The 26,325-nt window shown below is 38.8% G+C and overlaps 1 protein-coding gene across 8 annotated transcripts in view; it reads left to right on the forward strand.

Moving 5' to 3' along the window:
* LOC138742820 (ethanolamine kinase 1-like) overlaps positions 1-26,325 on the forward strand; it is a 369,247-nt gene that overhangs the window by 88,294 nt on the left and 254,628 nt on the right. For all 8 annotated transcript variants that reach the window (XM_069897775.1, XM_069897771.1, XM_069897766.1 and 5 more), the window contains exons 2-3: positions 995-1,254; positions 15,536-15,676. In XM_069897775.1, the coding sequence (XP_069753876.1) occupies positions 995-1,254; positions 15,536-15,676 (401 nt within the window). The remainder of the gene's footprint in view (positions 1-994; positions 1,255-15,535; positions 15,677-26,325) is intronic.

Here is a 26,325-nt window from a genome sequence, read left to right on the forward strand (position 1 = left end):
CTTGAGAAGACCTATCCTTATCCATATGATGAGTATGAAAGCAACATTTTACAAAATGTAGGATTACAATAAAAAGTAAGATCAATTAACACTAAGTAAGTAGCTGTTATGGGGTTCATTCAGGAGTCTGATGACTGCAGGGAAGAAACTGTCTTTACTGCCTTTAAGCTTGGTGGGGTGTATTTGTACACCTCCCAGTGGGAGGAGGGAAGAGAGTGCCTGGGGTGTGATGGATTCTGCTAGCTGTCTTTCCGAGGCAGTGGGAGATGTAGATGAAGTTCATGGAGGGGAAGGACATTGAAATACCCATAATAATATCAGAGGATTGGATTAACTTCATACCTCTACTACCTGTGGAGCTAGTGCCACATGGACTACAGCCATTCAAAAGGTGACCCATCTTCATCTTTTTAAGGACAATTTTGGATGTGAACTAAACTATGGCCTTGCCAAAGGTGCTTATGCATCATGAATGAGTGAGAAAATTCCTTACCTCACTGAGACAGAAAACAGATATTAACTGCAGGTTCCCATGATCCTACAATTGGATCATTTTGATTCCATTGGTAATTCTCTTTTTGTATTTCAGGATCATTTTAATTGCTCACTTGTTCTTCTGGTTTTGATAACATGGATTAGTGCCAGTGGAGTAAAAAGAGAAAATGCAGTATATACAGTCACATGTGGGACTACATAGCACTAGACAGTTCAGAGATGAACGATGAATTTGAACATTTGCAATGCATTTTAATTTTCATAATATTTAACTGTGGCTTGCAGAAATTTCTCTTTTTTTTGCCTCATTAATTGCAAAAGATTAAAAGAATAAATTGACACTCATCTATTTTAAATGTATGATATTTTATACTCCAAGGATGTAAACAGGGTCATTTGTAAAAGATACCAAAGATCAACCATTAATGCTGGAAATTCAAACTTCACATTGAGTTTCAATCTTCAGAAGAAATTAAAACTATTTCATTTTTGTTCCCAGAATTTCACCAGTGGAATTACAAACAAACTTGTCGGTTGTTACCTGGACCAGGATATGGAAGAAATTGTCCTCATAAGAATATATGGCAAAATGACAGAACATTTTGTAGACCGTGACAATGAGGTGAAGAACTTTCAAATTCTTCATGCTCACCACCGTGCTCCAGAACTTTACTGTACTTTTCAAAATGGCATGTGCTACAAATTCATGAAAGGAACATGCTTAGACACACGTCTGGTCAGAAATCCTTCCATTTTCAGGTAGAAAACTTCATATATTCATTTTCCTTTTTGGACCTAACACAATTGTTTTACTAAAATATTGGATGAACTTCCACTCTGGCTGAACTAACAGTCAATTCTTTCATATTTGGTGCCAGATGGGTAAATGGATTAACACAGCTCAGTTGAAATATTGTGATGAGAAAGAAAGAGATTAATTTACTTAAGTAGAGCCTGGTGAGGGGTTATGGTAGGTAAGAGAAAGAGGAATGGAATTTCAAGGCCCAGTGCATAGACTTGAAGAGAGGTCTATACGAATGAGGCAAGGAAAAGGGGGAAACCAGCAGCGGCAGGTTCTGAAGCAAGCCTTTCAATCAAATCAGTCCATGTCAGCATTTATTCTCCATTAGCTTTAATTACATTAGCTCCCTGTTCCCAAACCCTTCAACCTCTCATTCATCCACCTTCCTAATCTGGAAGATGAATCATGATGTTATGTGGCAAAAAGATTAGGCCTGTCCATTTTGTATTTTATTTTAATACCTTTAACCATCTACTTGTGATCCTTGGCACTTCACCCTCAAGCAGTCATTAATGTTCCATATACCTGCCACAACATTCAATATTATCACACTTTACATTTGAAAATTAAAAATATACTTCCTCAAACCTCAACTCTCAAATTTATACATACATAGATATTTGTCTTGGCTAAATGTGCTTCATTATATAAGGGGCTGTATTTGGGGTTTGTCATTAACTGGCTGACATATCATATGCCATTTTAAATCATATAGTTAATTAAAAATAGCTCTGATTGTATAATGCAAGCAAAATTGCATTACATCACTTTGAGTTCTCTACCATGAGCAAGGGCTTAAAAATATTATGTTGCTCTGTTTCAAGATTACAAGTAGTGCTGTTATAGCAGTATAAAAAATAGCTGGTGTAATGGTATACAATTTTATTGCTTCTTTGGGTATGATTTGAAAATATACTTTATATCATTGCCTTGAATTGAAATGTGAGATTCTATTTCAAATTTGCAGTAGGAATGAGAATTTTTTAAAATAATAAGCTTCCATAATATATTGAGGTTTTTAAAGGTATGTCAGTAATGTGGCCTTTAGTTAGTGGGTGGGGCAGTTGGTTGGCCAATAAATCCTTTCACTGACCTTGGTTTAAGTTTGCAATTTTTGGTTAGCAAGCTAACCTCTGAGGAGAGAAAAGAGAAGTTATTCATTTTTTTTTGGCCCTCCATGCCAAGAAGTGTATTTATTGTATTCTTGCTTTAGAGCATTGATTCTGAGGTTGTTCCAATGAATTGCACATTGGAAACTATGATTCAAAGTTGGGTCACTTTATGAGTGTACTGCAGTTTCCATGGAATAAGTTCCCTTTAGTTTACCAGTTAAAATGGAATACAATAAACAAAAATGTGGTGTTCTGAAAACTGCAAATTTTCATACATGAAATAAAAGGCATGGTTTTACACATATATTTGGCAATAAGTGATCAAACCACTGTGCAGATTGCCACATCTTGGTACAGTTCTGCACGAGGGCGGATGCCAAGAAATATCTGTGTGCCAACTTTCCCCAAATCCTTGGTCACAGATCCAAGAAAATAAGTTAAAATGTAAAACTCTGAAAAACAATTGCAAATTGTATTGGAATTTCAATGATTCTGAAACCCACAGTAGCAGAAAAATTACTCCTTTGATTTAAATTCTGGTTTAAACTGAAATAAAGAAACTACAAATAAAAGAAATTGGTCTGGCTTGCTATAATAATTCTGAATGATTTTGCTTTCTGAACTATTTCATTTGTCAATAAAAAACTGCCAGCTAATTTCAGTTTCATATTTGTTCTCTGAGCCATATGAAGACTTGTTCACAGAAGTTAAGTGGGCGTGTGTTTGTTTGATTTGCTAGGATTCTGTTAATTTTAATAGCCTATCTACAGGTTTACACATTGCATCATAATCATTAAGGTGGACACTTGGGCCATGAACTGTATTAACTGAGAGTTGTGGAGAAATCTTGGAGACTGTCTTGTCCCTTTCTTGATCTGTTCTGTTCTTATTTTGCACCCAGCTTTTTATTTTGCACTGCTTTTAATAAGAGAGTTTCAAAGAGTTTTATTGTATTCATTTAAATTAAATTTAAGATTAACAGATACAGAAATACTTACTGCATTTTGTGAGCATATCAATAAGTTACTTGTGGTAAACCACTATTATTGCCATGATTGGCTGTTGCCAGCTGGACATCCCTCCTGAGACTGATCCCACCCATAGCCCCTTGTGTGGTCCACTTTCTCTTTGCTTCGATCAGTCAATGAGGGTGATTGTTGTTCCAGTCTTTAGTTAATAAAAACCTGATAGTTTCACAACTTCAGACTTTTTGTGATTATTAATGGTCCATCGCTACTGTAATGTCAAGAATTAAACCAGTGGTTCTCAACCTTTTTCTTTCCACACACATACCACTTTAAGTAATCCTTATGCCATCAGTGCTCCGTGATTAGTAAGCAATTGTTTAAGGTGGTATGCGAGTGGGAAGGGAAGGTTGAGAATCGCTGCTGTAGACCCAAATATTTTGCTTGAGAAAAATGGTCATTGGCCCATTCCTTTGGAGTTATGAAACTGTGCACATATCAAGTTATTTAGGTACGATTAAAACAATGGTGTTCAACCTTTTTCATTCCACCCACTTACCACCTTAAGCAATCCCTTACTAATCACAGAGCACCTATGGCATAGGGATTACTTAAAGTGGTATGTGATGGAAAGAAAAAGGTTGAGAATCACTGAGTTAAATTGTTCTGTAGTGTCGTATTACTATTTTGAAAGAAAATGAATTGTTGATGGCGCAGGGCTTTTCTGGTCTAAAAACACTGTATTTCCTGCAATGTAACTGGTTGAAAATTGCCAGGCTTAATATTGTTTATCCGAAACTCCTTAATTTTTTTTTGTATGTGGCTCACAATCATAAAAAGTTTGGTCACCCCTGTCCTACAGCATTGAGGTAGGGATTGCTCAGACTTAATTCCTTTCTAATGGTGGTTAGTGAACTATTTGATTTTTTTGTGATGTTACGAACCGCAATAGACAATGAAGCAGGCTGTGTTTAATTTTAAAACAATGATTTTATTTTTTTGTACTCTTGAACTATAGTCTTAACTTTTAAACTATCCTTAACACTAAATCTATTCCCAACTATGCACACGTGTCGTGGGTGTGTGTGTGTGTGTGTGTGTGTGTGTGTGTGTGTGTGTGTGTGTGTGTGTGTGTGTGTGTGTGTGTGTGTGTGTGTGTATTGTTGGGGGAGGGGGGGTGTCCAGGCCAAAATTCAGAAAACTTCAAAGTTCATTCTTTCAAATTCAATGTTGAAAGATAGACCTTTGAAATTTGATGCCCAGAATTAATGTTGAACTGATGGGAAGACTGGAGTTGAAACTGCTACAGACTCATGAATTCTCCTTACGTTGCCTTTGAAGAAATGTCCATCCACACAAGCTGTGGTCATAACCCTCCTGGTCCTTTTGTAGGCAAGACTCGAACTGGGTGGCCTCCACAATGCTTCCAAGACCCTGGCACTGGTCTCTCCAACCAACTTCACTGCTAGTCACACAAAAAATGTAGTCTTTCCAAGTGACCTTCACTGTTAGTCACAATCAAAATGAGGCACTTTGCTTCCCAAAAGACCCTCCTGGCACAGGTCAATCTACCGAAAAGGCCCAGTCATTCACAGACCATGATTTGCTCTGAATTCCACAAGAATGGCTGGCCATAAGAGTTGCTTCCAAAAGCTGTTTTCTCTCCAACAGTAGGAATGGTTCTCCCTTTACAAAATCACAATGTCTTTGCAAATGTATTGAACAGATCTTCCCTCAGTTCTTCCAATTATCACTGGGCTGTGACTTGTGTTGTGCTTGTGTGAAATATTAAATGTTAACTGTGACTGTTCAGTCCCTCCTGTCTATACTATCCTTACAGTGATAATCCCATTTTACTAAAATGGGAGCTCGTAACAGTGACAATCCAACATGTGAGAAGTATGGATTTGAGTGCCATTAGTTTACCAGCTTTCTGAAATCAAACATCTCAATACAAAATAAATAAAAGTCTATTTTTAGTTAAATTTTACTAGTGAGTATAAATAGTCCAATGGTGTCATCACATGTAATCAATCTGGATGACTAACAAGCATAAACAAAACCTATTATCTTAAAATCCAATGATCTCAACCAACTGCATGCACTTTCTGTATCACACAAAAAAAAATTACATTCAACTCTTCTGTGTCGCACAAGGACAAATAAATATTCATGGACAAGTTCTCATTTATTTGGACACCCCTCATGGTTAATTCACTGTGATCTTGTGTATTTCTCATTTGGCAAGTGAGGAATTTGTATCCAACTGCACCAGTGGCAAATGTAAATTGGCAGCACCTTTATATAATTCTATGCATCTAATTTCTCTTGCATAAGTAAAGTTGTGCATTCAATTCCAAACAATTAAGATAGTTTTTTTTTGAAAAATCAATTATTTTTAGAAATGACATCTTCCTCAAGTCAATTATGAAAATCATATGATTTATTAAGCCAGATATTTTTGGTTTTCACATTTTCTGAGAAATCACATAACCCATAGAATTCAATCAACCACGAGAGGATGGTTCCAGCATGCTTTCAGACCAAGTGTGATCAGGTTTTCAATCTGGAACAGGTAGGATTTATTTTATTCAGTTTCATAGCTTGCCCTTGGTAATTTCCAAAATCATCACCTTTGGGCCACTGGAAATATATTGGGATTGACAGATGTTTGTGCCGTAGTCCAAAGTGGAGTGAATTCACACTGCTTTTATTTGAAATGGCCTCTAACAGGAGCACCTGATTCCTTTGAAGCCATCCAGAGAGTAAATTAAAGAAGAATAGTATCCATGTTTGAAAGATAACATAATGAAGTATAATTTCTTGATGGAAAAGTAGAAGAGCTTAGGACGAAATTGACATATTTTCCTTTATTGTTGAATTGTGGGTGAATTCTCTCTAGGATTAAATCATTTTGATGGGCCCCGATTCCATGGTGCTGCCCTAAGGAAAAGCAGAGCTCAACCATTAACTTTTTTGTCCAAGCAATAGCTTCCACTGGAAAACAACTCATTGCTCAGACATTGCATGCTAACTTGTTTCTGTTGAGTCAGCAAGGCAATGTCCACAACCCTACTTTCTAGATCCCTCAGACAAAAACCTCTCAGATTGGTCTTTGTGTAACAGATAAGAAAGTTAATGAAGAGGGCAACGTCAGGGAATTATGGGCAAATGTACCTGGATAGTGGCATGAGATGATTCATTAAAGGATTTCGTACCTTTGCTCATTTGATTTGTTTCATGTGCTGTTTTAGCCCTGGGAAAGGAGAGAAAATAAATAAGAACAATCGTGCCTTGAGCAATGAAGATCATGAGATAAAGCAAGCTCTTGAATCTGTTGTCAGCTAGTTTCTTTAAAGCACTGTATCACTTTGCACCCACTGATCTAACAGAATGGGAACAAAATTCTCAACAACTCAGTCATTTATCTTTCGAAACTAGACACTTCTACACAGCTGTTGAGGGCAAATGTTTGGCTCCATGGCAGTGTACGAATGTCCTGACGGTATTTATTTGTTAAATTCAAACCTGCAATTTTTCCACCAAGACCCCAACACATTTTTACGGAGCAGCTGCAGTGTAAATTGACCGTAGGCTCTCCATAAGAATCTGGGCTAATAAATACGACGATCACCCTCCGACAAACTCCGCAACATAGGAAGGCAGCATTAAAATGCTTAGGAAAAGTGCTGTGTAAATGACCAACTCAGGAGGTAAGTATGATCATTCTTTACAGAATTTTTCTTTCATTTCTGTGCAAAGATCATAACTGATGAGCCCCTGCAATTGTGGATTCATCCAATCATCTGGAAACATAATTCACAGCATGGGACACAAAAAGCAAATATCTGAAGTTTATTCCCTCAGTGGCAACGATCAGTTGATCTTTCAGGGTGACTAAGTGGCCAGGCGTGAGAAGTTGGATTTATAAAAGGGCAGGCAACTTGAGACAGATGACCAGGTCTTCTGTTTTTTTTTCCCTCTGTTGTTACAAATTTGTAATGTTCAAAAGTGAGTCCGGAAGCAGTAGGTGAAAATAATCAATTTGAGAGATGGCCATTCTGCGGGATCTTTTCCAATTTTCAGTGTGGGATCTGTTGTCTTCTCTGGACACAAAAATGAGAACATTTTTTAAGACAAATGCTGCCATATTCCCTGCAGCTATAGTAAGTTCAATTCTTTCCGCCCCCCCCCACCCATCAACCTCCAGCCCCCCCTCCTACCCCCCTCCCCTCTTGTTTCTCAGCTTGCAGGCTGGCTCTTTCAGTATTAGTCTGCCGTATTTCCCACCTTGCCCTGTTAGCTAATTGATTTGATTTCTGCATATGGTGTGCAGCTGTGAGCAGTGTAAGGATGCAGGTCTGCTTTCGCACTGACCGAGCCAGCCCCTCACTGATCTCAGTGTGATTTTTGCCAATTATTTCAGCAGAATTCTCTCACAATAGCATCGTAAGCTATCACAAAGAAATATTTTAAACTACCATTTTGCTAAGTTTCCATCAAGTTGACAGAAGAATGGGAGAACAAAGATTAGAAGAAGATCCTGGAAGAAATTCCATTTTTTAAAGGAATATAACTTGCAAAAAGTCATAATCCAGATATTACTCTGAAAACTGATTTTAAAATGATCCGTCTTTAAAAATTAGAAGCCATCCATTTAAGGCAAAGATGAAGTGATTTGTTTATTATTTTTTAGAATGTTGTAACCCATTGAAACTCTCTTCCTCAGAGGACAGCTGTGTAATGATAGTGATCATGTTTGCATGGCCACTAGCAAGGCCTTGATTATAGTTCCTGTTTGATTAGACTTGGCTGCTAGCAGGGGGCTGACACAGCATGCAAAATCTGTAATGGAGTCTTGCAGCCTCATGGCTTCATGTACTGTTTATATCAACTTTAAACTAAAGAACCTTTTCCTTCAACCCATGCGTTGCCTAAGAACTCACATATACAAATACAAGATGAAAGAAGCTGAAGCTGAATCTTTGACTATTTTTATGGCACAGGCAGATGGATTCATGACAAGGAAGACAGTGAATGGTCTCTGGAAATGAGCAGGAGGTGTGAAGTTGGGGATACAATCAGATGAGCTATGATCTTACTGAGTGGAAGAACAGACTCAAGGGTACTCCTGCTCACAATATAACATGTGTATATCAGCTCATATGATGGCAATTTTGCCAACTGGTCTATACAATTGTTCATATGCCAATCCAGAACTAGTGCTATTATATAGTGTGGGGTTGTAGGGTTCACAATGAGTGAGGACAATGACTGTTGCATATAATTGTCTGATTAGGCACATCTATTGGCCGATTGTACCTGTGGCCCCTCCCCACAGGGTTCTGTATAAAGGTGACTCCTCCTCAGTGCAGGACAGTCGAACAGAATGGATGTGCCTTTGTTCTTAAGTGAATAAAAGCCTTTTGGTTTCTCATCCTCAGTCTTTTGAGTATTGATGGTGCATCAATGACATTATTTTTATCCTACTCCCACCCCTGTCAGGAAGTTCTATCACCATCATTCAGTTCAGATGTATTGTTAGAGTTAATACATGGCATCATATAAAACACTGAGATTCCTTTTCCTGTGGGCCAGGCCAAATTTCTACTTATTGGTTATGTAGTAAACTGTACTCAAGAAAAGACAAGTTTACACACAAAAAAAATGCAAACAAATTGATTGTGCAATACAGAAAATAAATATTCAATAATAAATAATGTACAAAGTAAGAGTCTTTAAATAAGTCTTAGATTGAGTTTGTTGTTTCAGAGTCTTATAGTGGAGGGATAACAACTGTTCTTGAACCTGGGGTATGAGCCCCTTTCCTGTTGGCAGCAGTAAGAACAGAGTGTGTCCTGGATGGTGTGGATCCTCAGTGATTCCTGCTGCTCTCTGACAGCTGCGCTCCATATTAATTTTCTCAATGGTGGGGACAATTTTGCTTGTGATGTACTGGGCTGTGTCCACTACCTTTTGCAGGGCTCTCCACTCAGATGTATTTATTGGTGCCTGCCCCCATTGCAGGCCATATGCAGCTAGTCAGCAAAATCAATGGAATTTTGCCAAGGTTACTGATGTCATACCAAACCTCTGCAAACTCCTGAGGAAATAGAGGCACTGACATACTTTCTTCATGATGACATTAATAATAGCAGTCCAGGAATTGTCCTCCAAGATAGTAACTCTCAGGAATTTAAATTTGCTCACCCTCTCCATCTCTGATCCCCCAATGATCACTGGATCATACACTTCTGGTTTTCTTTCCTAACATCTACAATCAACTCCTTGGTCTTGGCGACATTGAATGAGAAAGTGTCATGAGTACACCAGTCAGCTGAGTTTTCAATCTACCTCCTATATGCTGCCTCATCAACCAACTGTTTATTTCCCATTGTTGTCAGAATCCTGAACGAATCCCAAATTAGTAAAATTATGCTGCCTTTGCTCCATACCAAACTGATTTCTTTCTGTAATACTGCATTTCCTCACTGTCTTACTTGCTACCTCTATCGCTGCATCTTGGTGCATGTGACTATAAACTTGAACTTGAATTTGTCATGTTACATTTGTTTAAGTTCAAGTTTATTTGTCACAAACTACCTAATACAATGAGTAAAATAATGAAGTACAGGAGAGGTCCAAGGCAGGCAGTGGCCAGTTATGCCAATGACAGGTCAGTGGATGAAGGAAAGTAGAGGTCTTTGGATGAACTAGGTCCATTAAAGATCAAAACATTGGTGTGTATCTTTATCTTTGCTATATACAGTGTTTGACCTGCTGAGTTTCTCTAGCATTGTGCTTTTTATCAAATTAAGTGAGAAAGATTCTTCTGCAAAGAGTCTAACAATGCATTTGTAACATTCATACAGCTGGGTAAAGAGCGCAATTTACAGAGGATAGGATGACGCTGAAAAGATAAGTCAATTAGCACCAATCAAGGGCAGCTTGAGAGCCCTGTTACGGGATTCATTCAGAAGCCTGATTGCTGTAGGGAAGACTATGTCTTTAAGCCAGTTGGTGTTGATTTCTCACTCGAAATCCTTCTCCAGTAGCTTGATCAGCAACAATGACACAAGTAAAAATGAAAAAGCAGGCAATACAATGTTGAAAGTTACCAAATCTCTGCTAAACTCTGAAGTTCTTTTCAATGTGTCAATTGGAGATTTCACTGCAGCTGATGTGAATGTGGGGAGAGGGTAGATGTCATTTCTAATCTAAGTCAAATGACAAGAAAATGTTTGCTTTTATCAATAATTCTTTATTTACTGCAAGTATTAATGCAATTTGAAGCACAAATTGTCTTTTTTTTTCCCACAGTGCAATAATGTTCCTGGATTTCTTAAAGAGGTTAAATGTACAGTCGGTTAATATCCTTTTCCAGTAAATCACTGATCATTATTAATGTGTTTTCTTTAAACCTTAATAACCCTAAAAGCTCTGAAAATGAAAGGAGTCCTAATGGCTGAGGTTATGAGCGGTCTTACATTTTTGAGAGATTCAGTAAAACCATGGATTCTTGCAATGAGACAGAACAGAACACTTTTAATGTATTTTGTTCCAAAAAAAAAAGTTATTGCTATAAAAGGGGTCTTGAAAAGTTTACTTTGAAAACCGGGCCAGAGGTCTTAAGTATTAATGCTTGTTATCCTTCATCCATCCTCAAAATATATAAAATGTATGTTTCTAGGATCTAAGACTCCTTCTTATATTCTTATTTTGATATGGATGATCAGAGAAAAATGGCCAAACACATTTTTTTCTGTTTAATGTTAAGTAGGACAGCAGGATTCTTCTGGATATATTCTGCCTCTACTTCTTCTACCATCAACACCAACTAACTCCAACATTATTGTGACAATTTTTCCCTCCTTCATTTTTTTTTGTCCTGGAATTTTTTTTTTCTCCTGGAATCCCTGCAGTAGGGTTGACGATGGGCTTCCTTCTAATAAAATTAATGGATAGAAAGTTGCAGATATGTGGGCAGAATTTTACACGAGCCAGTCCCTGTAAACGCCATTATTGGTTGGGATCATAAGGTATCGGCTGGTTTCTGGAAGAATAACAAGAAGTTCTTGGGCATCCACGCTTGGGGAATGTCTCCTGAATTTCATCAATAGTGAACTCAGGATGTTGATAGTGGAGGGCTCGTTAATGGTAATGCCAGTGATTGAGATGAATAGACCACCAGGCTCTCCCTAGTTAAAGATGATCACCATTTGGAATATTTGTGGCCCAAATGTGATTTGCTACATATCAGTCCAAAATTGTCTCAGATTTGGTGCATACCAGTATGGACTACTTCAAAGGGGTAATCTCTCATTCTGCCTGTCTTGTTTATGATCAGAAGATATTTACTGGGAGCATTGCCTAAATGGGGCTCAAGCAATTATAGAAGACCCTTTCCATCCAGCGCAGATTATCATTAAACAACTACCTTCAAGAAAACCGCAAGCACCATCACATTGAGCATTGGATCACCCGAGGGCTGTTCACGGGATTAACTGTTCACACTATTAACTCACAATTTTACTGCCAGGTTCAGCTCCAACAGAATCATTAACTTTGCTGATAACACCAACAATTTTTGTCCTCATCAGCCACAATGATATTGGCTTACAGAGGGGAGGATAAAAGGCTTGCAAGAGCAACCATCTGAGTCTCAAAGTGGACAAGACAAAAAGGAGATGATTGTGAACTTCAGAAGGACAAAGTACCACTCCCAACTATATATCAATGGCTCTGTAAAAGAGAGAGAGAGAGAGAGAGAGAGAGGAGCACAAACTTCTTTAGTGTCCATTTAAAGGATGATCTATCCTGGAATCTCAACATCTTCTCATTAGTCAGGAAAGTGCAGCAGTACCTACACTTGCTAACGAGATTGAGGAGGGCAAGGTTACCATCCACCATCCTCACAACATTCATAGGTGCACAATAGCGAGTGTCCCAGCTGGTTACATTATGGTGTGCTATGGTAGCTGCAAAGCAACATCTTGGAGGTCAGTACAGAGGGTGATTAAAACTGCTGAGAAGATTCCTGGGGTCTCCCTTCTCTCTTTCATTGACATCAACAGGGAACAGTGCTTAAAGAGGGCTCAGAGAATCACTGAGGACCTTTACCATCCAGCCTGCAGTATCTATGTGACACCACCATCAAGTAAGAGGTACCGAACCATTTTATCCTGGGAGAGTGATAAAGCATAGAACAGGCCCTTTGGCCCAACTTGTCCATTCCAATCAAGTTTGTTTTGGGCCAATTCCATTTATGTGCATTTGGTCATATACTTCTAAATCGTTCCTCTCCACAAGTCTGTTAAGACGTCTTTTGGATGTTGTTATTGTGCTCGGTTCTATAATTTCTTCTGCCAGCTTGTTCCTGACATTGACCACTAGTGAAAACATTGGCTCTTATGCCCCTCTTAAACTTTTTCTGTCTTGCCTTAAATATATGCCTACTAGCTCTAGAATAATCTACCTTGGGGGGAAGAAAAAAAGATTGTGAGCATTAATTTTATCCATGCCTCTCATTTTATAAACCTCTATATGATCATCTCTCACCTCTTCCCTTGCTCTGGGACAAGTGACCCAGCCAATCTAACCCCTCCCGATAACTGAAGCCGTCCAGTCCTGGCACAATTCTGGTGAATCTCCTCTGCACCCTTTCCAATCTAATGATGTCCTTCCTCCAGCTGGGTGACCAGAACTGCACATCAAATGTTAGCTCACAAACGTCATGTGCAGCAGAATCATGAGGATCTCAACTTACAAACTCTATTCAGCCCAAAGAAAGCAAGTGTGCCAAATGCCTTCTTCATTACCATATCCTCCTGAGTTGCCGCTTTCATGGAACTATTACCTATACCCTAGTGTCTCTCTGTTCTCCAATCCTCTCATGGGTCCTACCATTCACTGTGAAAGTCCTGCCCAGGTTTGACTTACACCTCACACTTGTCAGAGTTCAATTTGCACTCCTTGGCCTACCATCCGAACTGATCTAGATCCTATTGTAAGCTAAGATGACCTTCCTCACTGTCCACTCTACCATTCATTTTAGTGCCATCCATATATTTATAAATCAAGATAACTACATATCCACCCAAATCATTAACATGGTTGGCAAACAGCAGTGGACAAAATAGCACCCCTCTCCCCAACCCCACAACACACCACTGGACACAGATCTCCATTAGAACAATTTGCTTCCACTACTACCCTCTGTCTCCTTCCATTAAGACAGTTTTTAATCCAATTGACCAGGTCACTTTGAATCCCATGTGAGTTAACCTTCCAGCCTAACCTGTTAAGTGAGACCTTGTCAAGGGCAAAGGATTTCTGCTCATCAATTTCAGTTTTAGGGCTCCTTAATAACTAAGAAAACATAACTTTTTGACTGAATTTATGAATTAATGCAAATAACAGAAGCACACCCACCCGATACAGTGAAAACCCAAATCACAAATTTTCAATCGAACTTTCAAATGTATACTACTGAGTCAGATGACTATAATACGCTGTATTTTATTTGCGTTATGAAAGATTAAATGAAGAAAAGAATGTAAGCCATGAACAAGCTTTAAAACAATGGTTTTCAAACTGCCCCACCAAACCCACATTCCACCTTCAGGAATCCCTATGGCATAAGTGCTCTGTGATTAAGGGATTGCTTAAGGTGGTATGTGAGTGGAAAAAAAAAGGTTTGAAAATCACTGTTTTAATCGTACCTAATGGAATTGTTATGGGCAGAGTTTCGTAACTCCAAAGGAAATGGGCCAATGGCAATTTTTCTCAAGCAAAATATTTCAGTAACAATTGGGTTGAGAGCAGTGGTTCTCAACCTTCCCTTCCCACTCACGAACCACCTTAAGCAATCTCTTTCTAATCACTAGAGCACCGATGGCATGGGGATTGCTTAAGGTGGAATGTGAATTTATGGGGGAAGTTTGAAAACCACTGCTTTAAAAAGTCATCAAAAGTGCACAGTTAAATGAGGGTTGTGGTTTTGTTTGTGTTCATAACTGGAAAGATAAAATAAATGAGCCTAAGTCATGTATATTGATCTTCAAAAGATACCCCAAATAGATTTTCGGAAGATAAAATGTACCCGTGGCATACTGCTATACGCTCATTTATCTGGCTCCTCCCATTTAGTGACCTGTGGCTCCTCCTTCTCGAGCCAAAATAAAGGCTCAAACACCATAACCCTTCCCCAGAGATCCTGGGTCACAGCACAGGATGACCTTCAAGTTTATTGTAAATAAAAGCTTATAGTTCTCTAACTCTGGTTTTGGAGTTCTTGATAGTGCACCAACACCAAATGAGGTTTGTGCAATATTCAGTTGAATAAAAAGGTAATTAACAGAAAAAATGGAATGAACATATTGAAGACTTGGTAAATGGTTAGAAGTGGTTTTTATTGCAGTAATGCATTCAGGTCACTGCTTGGAAACAGGACTTTCAATCCAAATATACACTCCCTGCAGAAAGTACTTCCAAGCATTTTTATTTGTTCTGTTCCTATATCTAACCACACTGTGTTTCTTCATCTATGTACAAAATGTAATCTTGATTGTGGAAGTTGTTTTGTCCCTCAATCACTTCCTCCAAAAATCTAATTCTACAGACTCACATTTCTTGGGGCAATGATTTTATTCTAAATGCTTTTCATTCCGTCTACGAAATTCATTCTTTAATCACTTTCAAATACCATTGTCTTTTGCAGTGAAAGTTTCTATTTCATCAGTTTAAACACTTATTTTAATAATGCACCATAATCCGCACTATGATCCTGAAAGATGCCACAATTTGTCAAGTTTTCTTTGATATATTTATTTCCTCTACCAGGACCATCCTAGAAAATCTGTAAAGGTTCTACAACACAAATTTGCCAAGATGCACCTCAAGGTCATTCTTGAGACGTGCATCTGAGAGTTAATATTAGCTATTTCTATCATTGCCATCTTGACTTCTTGTGTAATATTTAAGTATGCAACCTTAAAATACAGTCGATTACAATGTCTTTAAATATGATAAGCTTAACAGGGAGTTTTAAAAAAATATCTGGAGATAAAATTAGCTGCTCAACAAGTTTCACTATGATGAAACATTAATGAAAATACAAATCATATGAATACATATTAATACATATGTTTTTGTCTCTGCAGACTTGTTGCCAAAGAAATGGCTCTTTTTCATTCTGTTCGGCCTGATAATGTTTACTCTTCTGAACCTATCCTCTGGAAGAATCTCTCCATGTTCCTGAGATTACTTAACAGCAGCCAACCTGAGCTAACAGCAGATGTGAGGTAGGAGCAAAATAAGTATTATTTCCCATTAAAATAAAACACACTGCTTATTGCCTCCATATCAAACCTGCCACTTTATCCCAAGCATTAATCTTTTTTAATGCTTCAGCAACAAATAAAACAGCTGTCTAAGCACAATAAACATTCCTGTTGTCATTTATGAAGAGTTCAATTTCAAACCAATTCTCACACAAATATTCAAATATGGGATAAAAGATTTTTTTTTTTAGTTATCCAAAGCCAAATGAAGATAACATTGGTAGATTCATTTCTGGATAAAAGCTAACAATGGCCATGTTACTTCAGTGAGAATATAAAACTGAAATGGTTATCTGGACATCAGAAAATGAATATTTCCTAAGCTCTTTTTAGATCATGAGCTAAGAATGTTTTCTTTTATTTATATTTGAAATAGTTGTCCCACCATCTGATTGAAATCAGTACCAACTACTATGTCTGTTCTATTTCAGTAGACAAAAGGAAACTGAATTGATTTATATAGTTTTTTTTTGGTATTTGATCATGTGCTGACTTCTTACAGCAGGCTTCTGATCATCACATTATATATGTCCACAGTGATATGCAGCCTGTAACATCTCACTGTAGCATATTGGAGCTAATCTACTTTATGTATGTGGGGAACAACTGAAAATCACAAGCAGTAGGACCACCAAGCAGTTGCAAGATAATAAAGACAGACCATTTCTGTCCTGGAAATAATTAAAGTGAAAAGAATGAAACAATATAGAAACTGCTAGTTTAAACAAATGAATTTACTGAAAGAGTAAAGCCAGATTCTAAAATGGTTAACAAGTAAGATAAAATGAACACAATGAAAAAGTTAGGATAAAAGTAATTGAAACGAAGAGGGAAGGGTAAATTGGAGTACATAGCACAATATTTATATGCATTATAGGATTAATTTACAATTTTAAAAATCAATTATCTTGATGGGTGTGATAGTACAGATTCTATCACCAATGTTTATATGTACAGATGGTAGTGTAGGATGACTGGCAGGTCTTAAAGGATTGCTCCAAGCCAGACCAGGTCATTCTGGACTGGTCGACCTACTTGTGATATGCTCCAGTCTTTTAGTTAATAAAAGCCTTGGTTTGGATCAACAAGTCTTTCGTTCTTTCGACGCGCTCTACAATGGGCTTCTACAAATTCCACAAACTCCAATCTGTTCCTTCCAGGTCCCTGGTATTAGATGCAGATATGGATGGAGGAATACATACTGTATGCAACTTTGTAGGGCTTGTCTCTGCCATCTCTGTGACATTCAGTCCACATGAATGATGTAGCCACTGCTGTAGAAGTAGTCCTTTATAAATTCTCTGTGCTAATTCTTGAAAGGGACCTGCCTCTGCAGATCTCAGTTTATGGAGTTTAACATGAGGCACCTGCCACAGAAAGATAAACCACTGGTAGCTTCATTACTTTGACACTCGTCGTGGAAATTTATTCCAATCTCCTTGCCCAGATCTCTAGCTTGATCCACTCTAATAATCTCTATTGTAACCTCCTCTTCATTCCACAAAATCCTTGGGCTGCTTCTAAATCCTATTATTCTTTCAACACTCTTCATTGTGGATTCCAGCTTTGCACCTACATTTACATCACTCCAACAGGTTAATAGTGTTGCTTTGTTCTTTCTCCTTTCTTGAACAGTAACATTTGTTACTCTTCAATCTTTTGCTACAACCCCAGAATCTACAGAACTTTGGAAGAACATTATGCACAGTATCTCTAAACCCACTCCTTTCAAAACTCTCAAATGCAAATCATCAGGTTTCTGAAATTTACCACTTACAAAATAATTGACCTGCAGTACCACTTTTTGACTAGTACTTAAATGTTTCTGTATTTCATTATCAGTATTAGGATTTTCTATGCCAGGTGTATCTTTTTTCATGTACACAGATGCAAAGTAATTATTTAATTTCTCTACCTTTTCCATGTTTCTCATTATAAATTATTCTATGAAGAACCCTACACTTTATCTTGACAGTGTTTTATATATGTATCCATAAGCGATCTTGCAGTCTGTTTTTATGTTTATTTCTAATTTGCTTTCACATTCAATCCTCTCTCTTTTTTAATCAACTTCTTGGTCCTCTGGTGAATTCTAAAATGTTCCTTTTCTTCAGGCCAACTGGTATTTTTTATAACTTTAACAGCCTTTTTCTTGGATTTAACATGATCTTTAATATTTCTGTCAGCCTTGGACAAATCATTTTTTATCTGTTGGATTTTGAGGCCTCAAAGGATTTATTTTCCAACTTTAGCATTACTGTATTTTTAACTGCTAATCACTACCTGAGATCCATCATAATTTCAATGTAATCTCCCAATCAACTATAACTAACTCTTCCCTCATGCCTTGATAATTTCCTTCCTTTAGATTTAAGACTATAGTTCCCATTAAAATCGAATATAGAGTTAGATGGTAGTACTTTCCCAAAGGCACCTTGACAAAACAAGATTATTTTAACCTAATGGCAATCAAAACAAATCTTTTCTATATGGATGCTTTGAGATCTTACTGTCAATAAACCATAAGGCAACAGTAAGGGGCACTTCTTTCATCTTGGTTTTTTCTAATATGGAAAACCGATCAGAGGAAGAATTTATTTAATTTTAACCCCCTTTTAGCATGACCTTCATTGTCTGGTTTCTATGATCACACCAAATAATATCAACAAGATTGAAATGGGCCAGGATATTTGTGATAGTACAGATTCTATCACCAATGTGTATATGTACAGATGGTAGTGTAGGATAACTGTGATTGGCTGAGAGCATAGCCACACCTACTGGCAGGTCTTAAAGGATTGCTCCGAGCCAGACCAGGTCATTCTGGACTGGTCGACCTACTTGTGATATGCTCCAGTCTTTTAGTTAATAAAAAGCCTTGGTTTGGATCAACAAGTCTTTCGTTCTTTCGACGCGCACTACAATATTAAAATTTGGGGTTGTTTAAAATGAGTTCCTCAGTAACGGCCAAAGCATTTACCAATTGAACCACTCAGAAAAGTCAGGGTTAATTTTTGAAACTTGTAGCATCACCCTCCAGGAGTGCAATTTTCAGCAGAAGTTCTGACATCCCAATGTCTAATTTTTTTTAAATTCCTTTGTCCTGGCAGTGTGAATTTGGTAAATTGCTCTTAAAATACCAATTCCATCTCTGGTAGAATTGTGAGGAGTAAAGATCTTACTTTCTTTTGCATTTAACATTACAGATTATGAGACATTGAACGTTCAGTGATTGCATGCTTAATGAACACTTTCTTAAAATGCAATTTGCTTTTCAAATTGGCTCTGTGAGTATTTTGAGCTCTGCATTAATGGGTACAGCTGGCAATTTAACTTTATTCCTTGCTAGAAGAGCCACCTTTTGTGATAATTACTATGGGTTTACTGTACCCTGTTGTATTAAAGAATGTGGATAACTACACACTACAGCCCTCCATTCTAATAATGTAAATACATGGGGTACAATTTCACTATTACTATCTGTAAGATTGCCAACAACAACTGTTTGCAAGCTGGAGTACAATATGTTTTTAATCTGACCCTGAAGCCCAAACGCCACAGTTTGTACAGAGGTGGAAGTGGAGGATCTAATGCACATGCATCAGTTTATCAAATTGGAATGAAGTTAGGGGCTGTACTGAGACAAAGTGTCTAGGTTAGAATGACCCTGACTAAAATATGTTTAAATCTCAGTCAAGATGAGATAATCTTTGCCAACTCAGCACTGCATCAAGGATGGCAATTGCGTTCATTTTCTAGTATAGAACAATGAAGCAAAACAAGAGAAGTGGAACAGGAGCAAAGAGATTCTAGGGAAAGAAAGAACAAAAAGAGGTCACATAGTCAGTGGAATGCAAAGACCATCAATACCAAAGAAGTGGAAGTAAAGCATTAGTGCCAGGGTGTAGAGAATTTTCTTTCAGAAGCAGGGTAAGAATGATTTAAAGATCCAATAGAAATGGCCACATGGGGAAGATTGGCTAGGAGTCAAATAGAAGGGGAACCATAGAACACTATAGTGCAGAAACAGGGCCTTTATTCCACCTAGTCCATGTCAAACTATTTTACTGCTCTGGGGAATAAAGTCCTACCCTGTTCAACCTTTCCCTATAGCTCAGGTCCACAAGTCCCAATAGCATCCTCGTAAATTTTCTCTGTCCTCTTTCAATCTTGTTGATACCTTTCCTGTAGATAGATGGCCAAACTTACATACTCCAAATTTGGCCTCATCAATGTCACATACCACTTGGACTTTGCATGCTAATTCCTAGACTCAATAGTTTGATAATGAAGGTAAACTTACCAAAGCCCTCTTTTGGTTCCTATCTAGCGATGATGCCACTTTCAAAGAATTATGCATGTATTCTCAGGTCTCTCTGTTCTTCCTCATTCCACAGTGCTCTAGTGTCTAGAGTACGTCTACCCTGTTTTCTCCTCCTAAAGTAAAACAGCTCTCACTTCTGCATTAAATTCCATCTGTCATTTGGCAGTCAATTTTTCAGCTGACCAAATCCCTCTGCAAGTTTTGAAAGCCTTCATTGCAGTGCCCTACACTCCCAATCTTAGTGTCATCTGCAAATTTGCTGATCCAATTTACCACACTATCATCCAAATCATTAATATAGACGACAAACAACAATGGACCCAACACCAATCCCCGAGACACAGCACTAGTTACAGGCCTCCAGTTAGATAGGCAATTATTTGCTACCACTCTCTGGGTTCTACTGCCAAGCCAATGTCTAATGCAATTTGTTATCTCACTCTGGATACCGAGGGAATGAAACTTCTTGACTAACCTCCCATATGGGACCTTGTCAAAGGGGTGTGAAGGACGAATAAACAAAAGGTGAGTTGGAAATGGCAGCAGAAAGAATGGATGTTAATGAACCTGAGACAAGAAAGAAACTGAAAAATGAAAAGGGAGTTGAGGCTAAAGCACCTCAGTAAGAATGGAGAGGCAAGATATGGGAATGAAGGTAAAAGGAGGTTTGTGTACAGAAGATTCCATACTTATAAACATGTTTTCCAGAAAAATAAAAGCAATGACCGTTAGCCTTTTTGTGTCAAAACAATGTTACCTCTCCAATATCTCATAATATTATGAGGTAGATATTCAGTTTGGTCACTAATATTCCTCAAATCTTGTTATATCAGCTGGGCATTTTTCCTCCCAGTGGTGCGTTCCAAGTCACTGGAACTGACAGAGACGATGTATGTTGCCCTCTTCAATGTCAAGAGTCCACAGTTGCTAGTGCATTTTGAAATGAGAAACTCACAGAGGTGTACCATTGTGTTCTGAAGGGTACAGTTACACTGGTATGTAGCAGATGTCTCAAAAGAGACTGGGTAAGTAGAATTTTGTATGACTGCTGCACAGGAACAACTGCCAGTTGCATTTTATTCCCATTGATTCCCAAAAGAATAAATCACTGGATTTTATTTTTGAAATTCTGGACACTTTGTCATGCATTGGAATCGAAGTCATTGTGTTATTTAAAATATTATATTTGCAATGGAGGAACACTCAAATATCAAATGAATCGCTTTATAAAAAAAATTAAAATGTCTTTAAACATTACTAAAAATAGATGAATGAGCACTAAACACTGATCTTGAACCTTTAAGGACAGGATGAATATAGCTGATAGTTTTGTAAGCTGAATATGAGGGGATACAGTGGATTGCTTTTTAATATCATCAACTGCATTCTGTAAACTCACAAACAGAACTGAACCCGCATTATAATTTAGACTTTCATGGAAGTCAAATCCACGATTTTCCCTTGATCTTTGCTACCAGATTTCAGTAGCACAAGATCATATTTATACAAGGGTGGAGAAACAAAAACCATTAAATCATTGCAAAATGGAAGAAGTACTATTAAGCTTGCAATAGCTCTCTGCAGAGATTGTCTGGTTAGTCCCATTCACCAGTTCTTCCACTTCATTTCTGCAATTGTTCCTCCAGTGAGCGTGTCTAATTCCCATTTGAGAAGCTCACCAAAATTGGATGCACCGAATGACATTGACACAAGCATATTGCAGAGTCAATAGGAGAAAACACTGTGGAGAGAGAACAAGAGATATTGGCCAAAACTTTACTGACACCAGCCCACCATACATACTTGCAGAATGCATTCTTCATTTTCCCAAGATGAACTTAGCAGAATTCAGAAGGCTGGTCTCACTGACCCAAGCATGCCAGAGTCTGACAGTAAGACCCGGATTATTGGCAGGACTTCAAGAGACAACACAGGGTGGAGAGGGCCACAGCCGTAAGATATCTCTGGAAGCCTTTTGCAGTCTGTCCCCAGCTCTACCATCTGCTAAATGTGTCAAAGGTTTTCACTGTTTCTGAATATCTCTGACATTCAAGGGGATTTAAAGACTATGGAAAATCATATAAATAACACTATTTTAAATAAAAACATAAAATCATCAAAAAATAAATTATTAAGCAAAACACAGACAAAAGTGCCTCAATCCATCCTTTCCATCAATACAGCCCATTCGTCCCTGTTATCGTGAATGGACTCACAAACCTTGCAGCAGAACACCTGGCACCAGATTTGAGTGAAGAAACCTCAACTTGCATGCTGGGGGATCTCAGCCAGATTCCTCTGCCATTGCACTCCATATATTGTAAATTTCTGCAGCAGGAGTGCAACTAAGTATAGACGTCTGCCAATAATGCATCAGCTTTTAATGGAGGAGGGCAACACATTATTTCGACGCAGAAGGAGTCAGGTCAGAGCTGCACTGGTGGAGGATGCACGAGAAGGATGTGAATGCATGATGACATCCTTGGCATATTGTTCAGATCTGGCCTGCTGGATACATCCTGGATACATCAAGGAATTTGGTGGGGGGGGGGTGCCCTCTTTTCTAATTTCTTCCAGGAGCTTCAGCTTGTCAGGTTGTGGCTAACCAGTTATTCTCATAAATCATGGAAAGAAGACACAGGGGTGCCACCGCTGGGGTGTAGTAACTGGGGAACTTATTTCTACAAACACAACAACAACCCAACTCAAGCTTGTTTGCCTTCATGGAAAACCACTCCGCTCTCATCAGAGCTCTGCACGATGAAATAGATTACATGCCATAATGCTAACACAAAGCGAAAGGATTCTTTAATAGGGATATGGTTTTGGTGAGCACAGATGCCCAAACTTCAAAGTATAAAGACAACAGTTTGTGTGTTGAATGCAGCATGGTTGGTGTAGTGGTTCACGCAATGTCATTACAACACCAAGACCTGGGTTCGAATCCCGCGCTGTCTGTAAGGAGTTCTCTCTATATCTGCGTGGGTTTCTTCTGGGGGCTCCAGGTTCCTATCACTGATTGAAATGTACCGGGAGTTCTAAGTTAATTGGATTTAATTGGACGATACCGGATCATAGGCCAAATTGGCCTGTTACTGTGCTGTTTATCTAAATTTATAAAACCATCCTCTGGTTTTCCTTGTAAGCAAATGATAGGTTATACTCTATTTATTAAGGTCCATGTTGTAGCTATCTCTGTAATGCTTGTACACTTAGTAAAGCTTTGAAGAAATAACACCATTTAGCAACATTGCTGAGTGGATCTTAAGAAAATGTAATCAGCATATAGTTAAGTAACATGAGAAAGCAAGGCCCATGGCATTGGTCAAATGGTAAACAACTGCTTCATCCTTTTGCACAAGGGCATATGATGTTTTCATCAAGGAGAATGGTATAGTCTTGAGACAGGTTGACTCAATCAGTATTTGGCATAAAGTTTGTCCTTGTTTAGTTAACAGAATTAATACAGTAAAATGATTGTAAGTTCAGGAATGATATTAGGACAGTTGCTGCTCCTTCTGAATAACAGCTGTTCTATTCATTAGGTGAGGGGAAAAAATATTACTAAAGTTGAAGAATCTAGGAAAGTTGTCAAAGGATTTGATGGCTCTCAATGTCCTGGCTGCATTAATTCCTCCCAGAATGTGATATGTGAGTGTGATTGAGGATTTGCATAGGGTGCAGGGAGTGATGTACTTCCATGCTTATTTTAATGAGAGCTTTCTAATAATTTCAATTATTAGTTTACCTCCTCAAGTTGCTCCCCAATAAGCAGGCTTGGAGAGGCTGGCTGCTCAAATTATGGAATATGCACATCATTGGGACAGTCTTCCGGTATTTGTTTTTGGAGACGATTTCAGCGAAGACCCCCCCCCCCCCCCCCCACCCCCACCAGTATCCAGCATCAATGGGGATTGGTATATCTTGAAACATACTGGGGATTGTAGGTTAATTGGGTGGGACAGACTTGTGGGCTGAAATGGCCTGTTATCGTGCTGGACGTGTAAATTTTTAGAAAAAATAAAGTGTATTTGCCGGTTGTTTGAGATTACATTTTGTGTGAATTGACAAATTGACCACTAGAGGGTGCCAATTTTAAACTTTTGTATTTTTTTTACCTATTTATAATCCGTGATTTTTTTTTCCCCCAATTGCTTGAGGTTACCAGTTGCTTGAATTCCAGATAATTAGGTATTTTACAGTGCATACATCTCAGCATTAGCAAAATTGTGGTCAAGTGTCTTGACAGATCTGCATTTATCATGCAAATCACCTTTTACAGATGAGTTACCATTGGTGTCTGAGTCAATTGATTTGATTCTGCAAGCTCTGGTGTCTTCACTAGACGTTGTGGCTGGATTCAAGAGTGGCCCAATGGATTACATGAGCAGTAAGAGCTGATCTTATGCGCCTGGAGAAGAGATTGAAGGATGGTGTGATAGTCTGTTTCTTAGACCTATTTAAGAAGAGGGCTGTGGTCTCCAAAAGTTATTGTTGGAGACAATGATTAGCAAATAGGTTGCAGACTCTCTTCAGGTTGCGATCAGAGACCAAATTCTTCCAGCAATTAACCGCAGCCCAGAGCTTATACACCAGCTATGTGTTGGGACTTCCTTGATATAGAATAAAGTCTTTATAAGGCCAAGTAGTTGTTCAGAATGAATTCTGCTGATATATAAGGGAGCTTTCATAATGTCAGGTACTTCTATTGTCTGTCCTCTTCATGACTTTGATCTACTCAAATCCATCATCTCAAGGCATGGCTTGGATATGCAGGTATATTTCATTGCATTTAAAGTAGATACAACAGAGAGTATATTTGTTACTTTGATACTTTGGCTACATGTGTGTAACCACGTTGGGTTAAAAAGGGCAGCCAATTCTCCTGCAATCTCCTCGCTGCCTGCATCTAGATCCAGAGGAATGACATCGTCAGGGGAACCTCTGGACTTTGACGTACTTTCTGGCCTTTGACACCAAACTGCTGACAGATGATGTGCCAGCTGACTTTGCTTGTCCTTACTTTTTCCCTACTTCTCCTTACTTTCTCCCTAATTCTCCCTACTTCTCCCTACCTCCCTACTTCTCCCTACTTCTCCCTACTTCTCCCTACTTCTCCCTACTTCTCTCTACTTCTCCCTACTTTCTCCCTACATTCTCCCTAATTCTCCCTACTTCTCCCTACTTCTCCCTACTTCTCCCTACTTTCTCCCTACTTCTCCCTATTTCTCCCTACTTTCTCCCTACTTCTCCCTACTCCCTACTTTCTCCCTACTTCTCCCTACTTCACACTACTTCTCCCTACTTTCTCCCTACTTCTCCCTAATTCCTCCCTACATTGTCCCTACTTTCTCCCTACTTTCTCCCTACTTTCTCCCTACTTTCTCCCTACTTTCTCCCTACTTTCTCCCTACTTCTTCCTACTTTACCCTACTTCTCCCTACTTCTCCCTACTTTCTCCCTAATTCTCCCTACTTCCTCCCTACTTCTCCCTACTTTCTCCCTACTTCTCCCTACTTCTCCCTACTTCTCCCTACATCTCCCTACATCTCCCTACTTCTCCCTACTTCTCCCTACTTCTCCCTACTTCTCCCTACTTCTCCCTACTTACTCCCTACTTCTGGCAACTTCCTCCCTACTTCTCCCTACTTTCCCCTTACTTCTCCCTACTTCTCCCTACTTCTCCCTACCTTCTCCCTACTCCCTACTTCTCCCTACTTTCTCCCTACTTCTGCCTACTTCCTCCTTACTTCTCCCTACTTTCTCCTTACTTCTCCCTACTTCTCCCTACTTCTCCCTACTTTCTCCCTAGTCCCTACTTCTCCCTACTTCTCCCTCCTGCTCCCTACTTCTCCCTACTTTCTCTCTACTCCCTATTTCTCCGTACTTTCTCCCTACTTCTCCCTAATTCCTCCCTACTTCTCCCCAATGCCTACTTGCCCTACTTCTCCCTACTTCTCCCTACATTCACCCTACTCCCTACTTCTCCCTACTTTCTCCCTACTCCCTACTTCTCCCTACTTTCTCCCTACTTCTCCCTACTTCCCCCTACTTCCTCCCTACTTTCTCCCTACTTTGTCCCTACTTCTCCTTACTTATCCCTACTTTCACCCAACATCTCCCTACTTCTCCCTAATTTCTCCCTAATTCTCCCAACTTCTCCCTACTTCTCCCTACTTCTCCCTACTTTCTCCCTACTTTATCCCAACTTCTCCCTACTTCTCCCTACTTCTCCCTACTTCTTCCTACTTCTCCCTACTTTCTCCCTACTTCTCCCTACCTTCTC

The sequence above is a fragment of the Narcine bancroftii genome, chromosome 1 (genome assembly GCF_036971445.1).
Source record: "Narcine bancroftii isolate sNarBan1 chromosome 1, sNarBan1.hap1, whole genome shotgun sequence".
NCBI lineage: Eukaryota > Metazoa > Chordata > Chondrichthyes > Torpediniformes > Narcinidae > Narcine > Narcine bancroftii.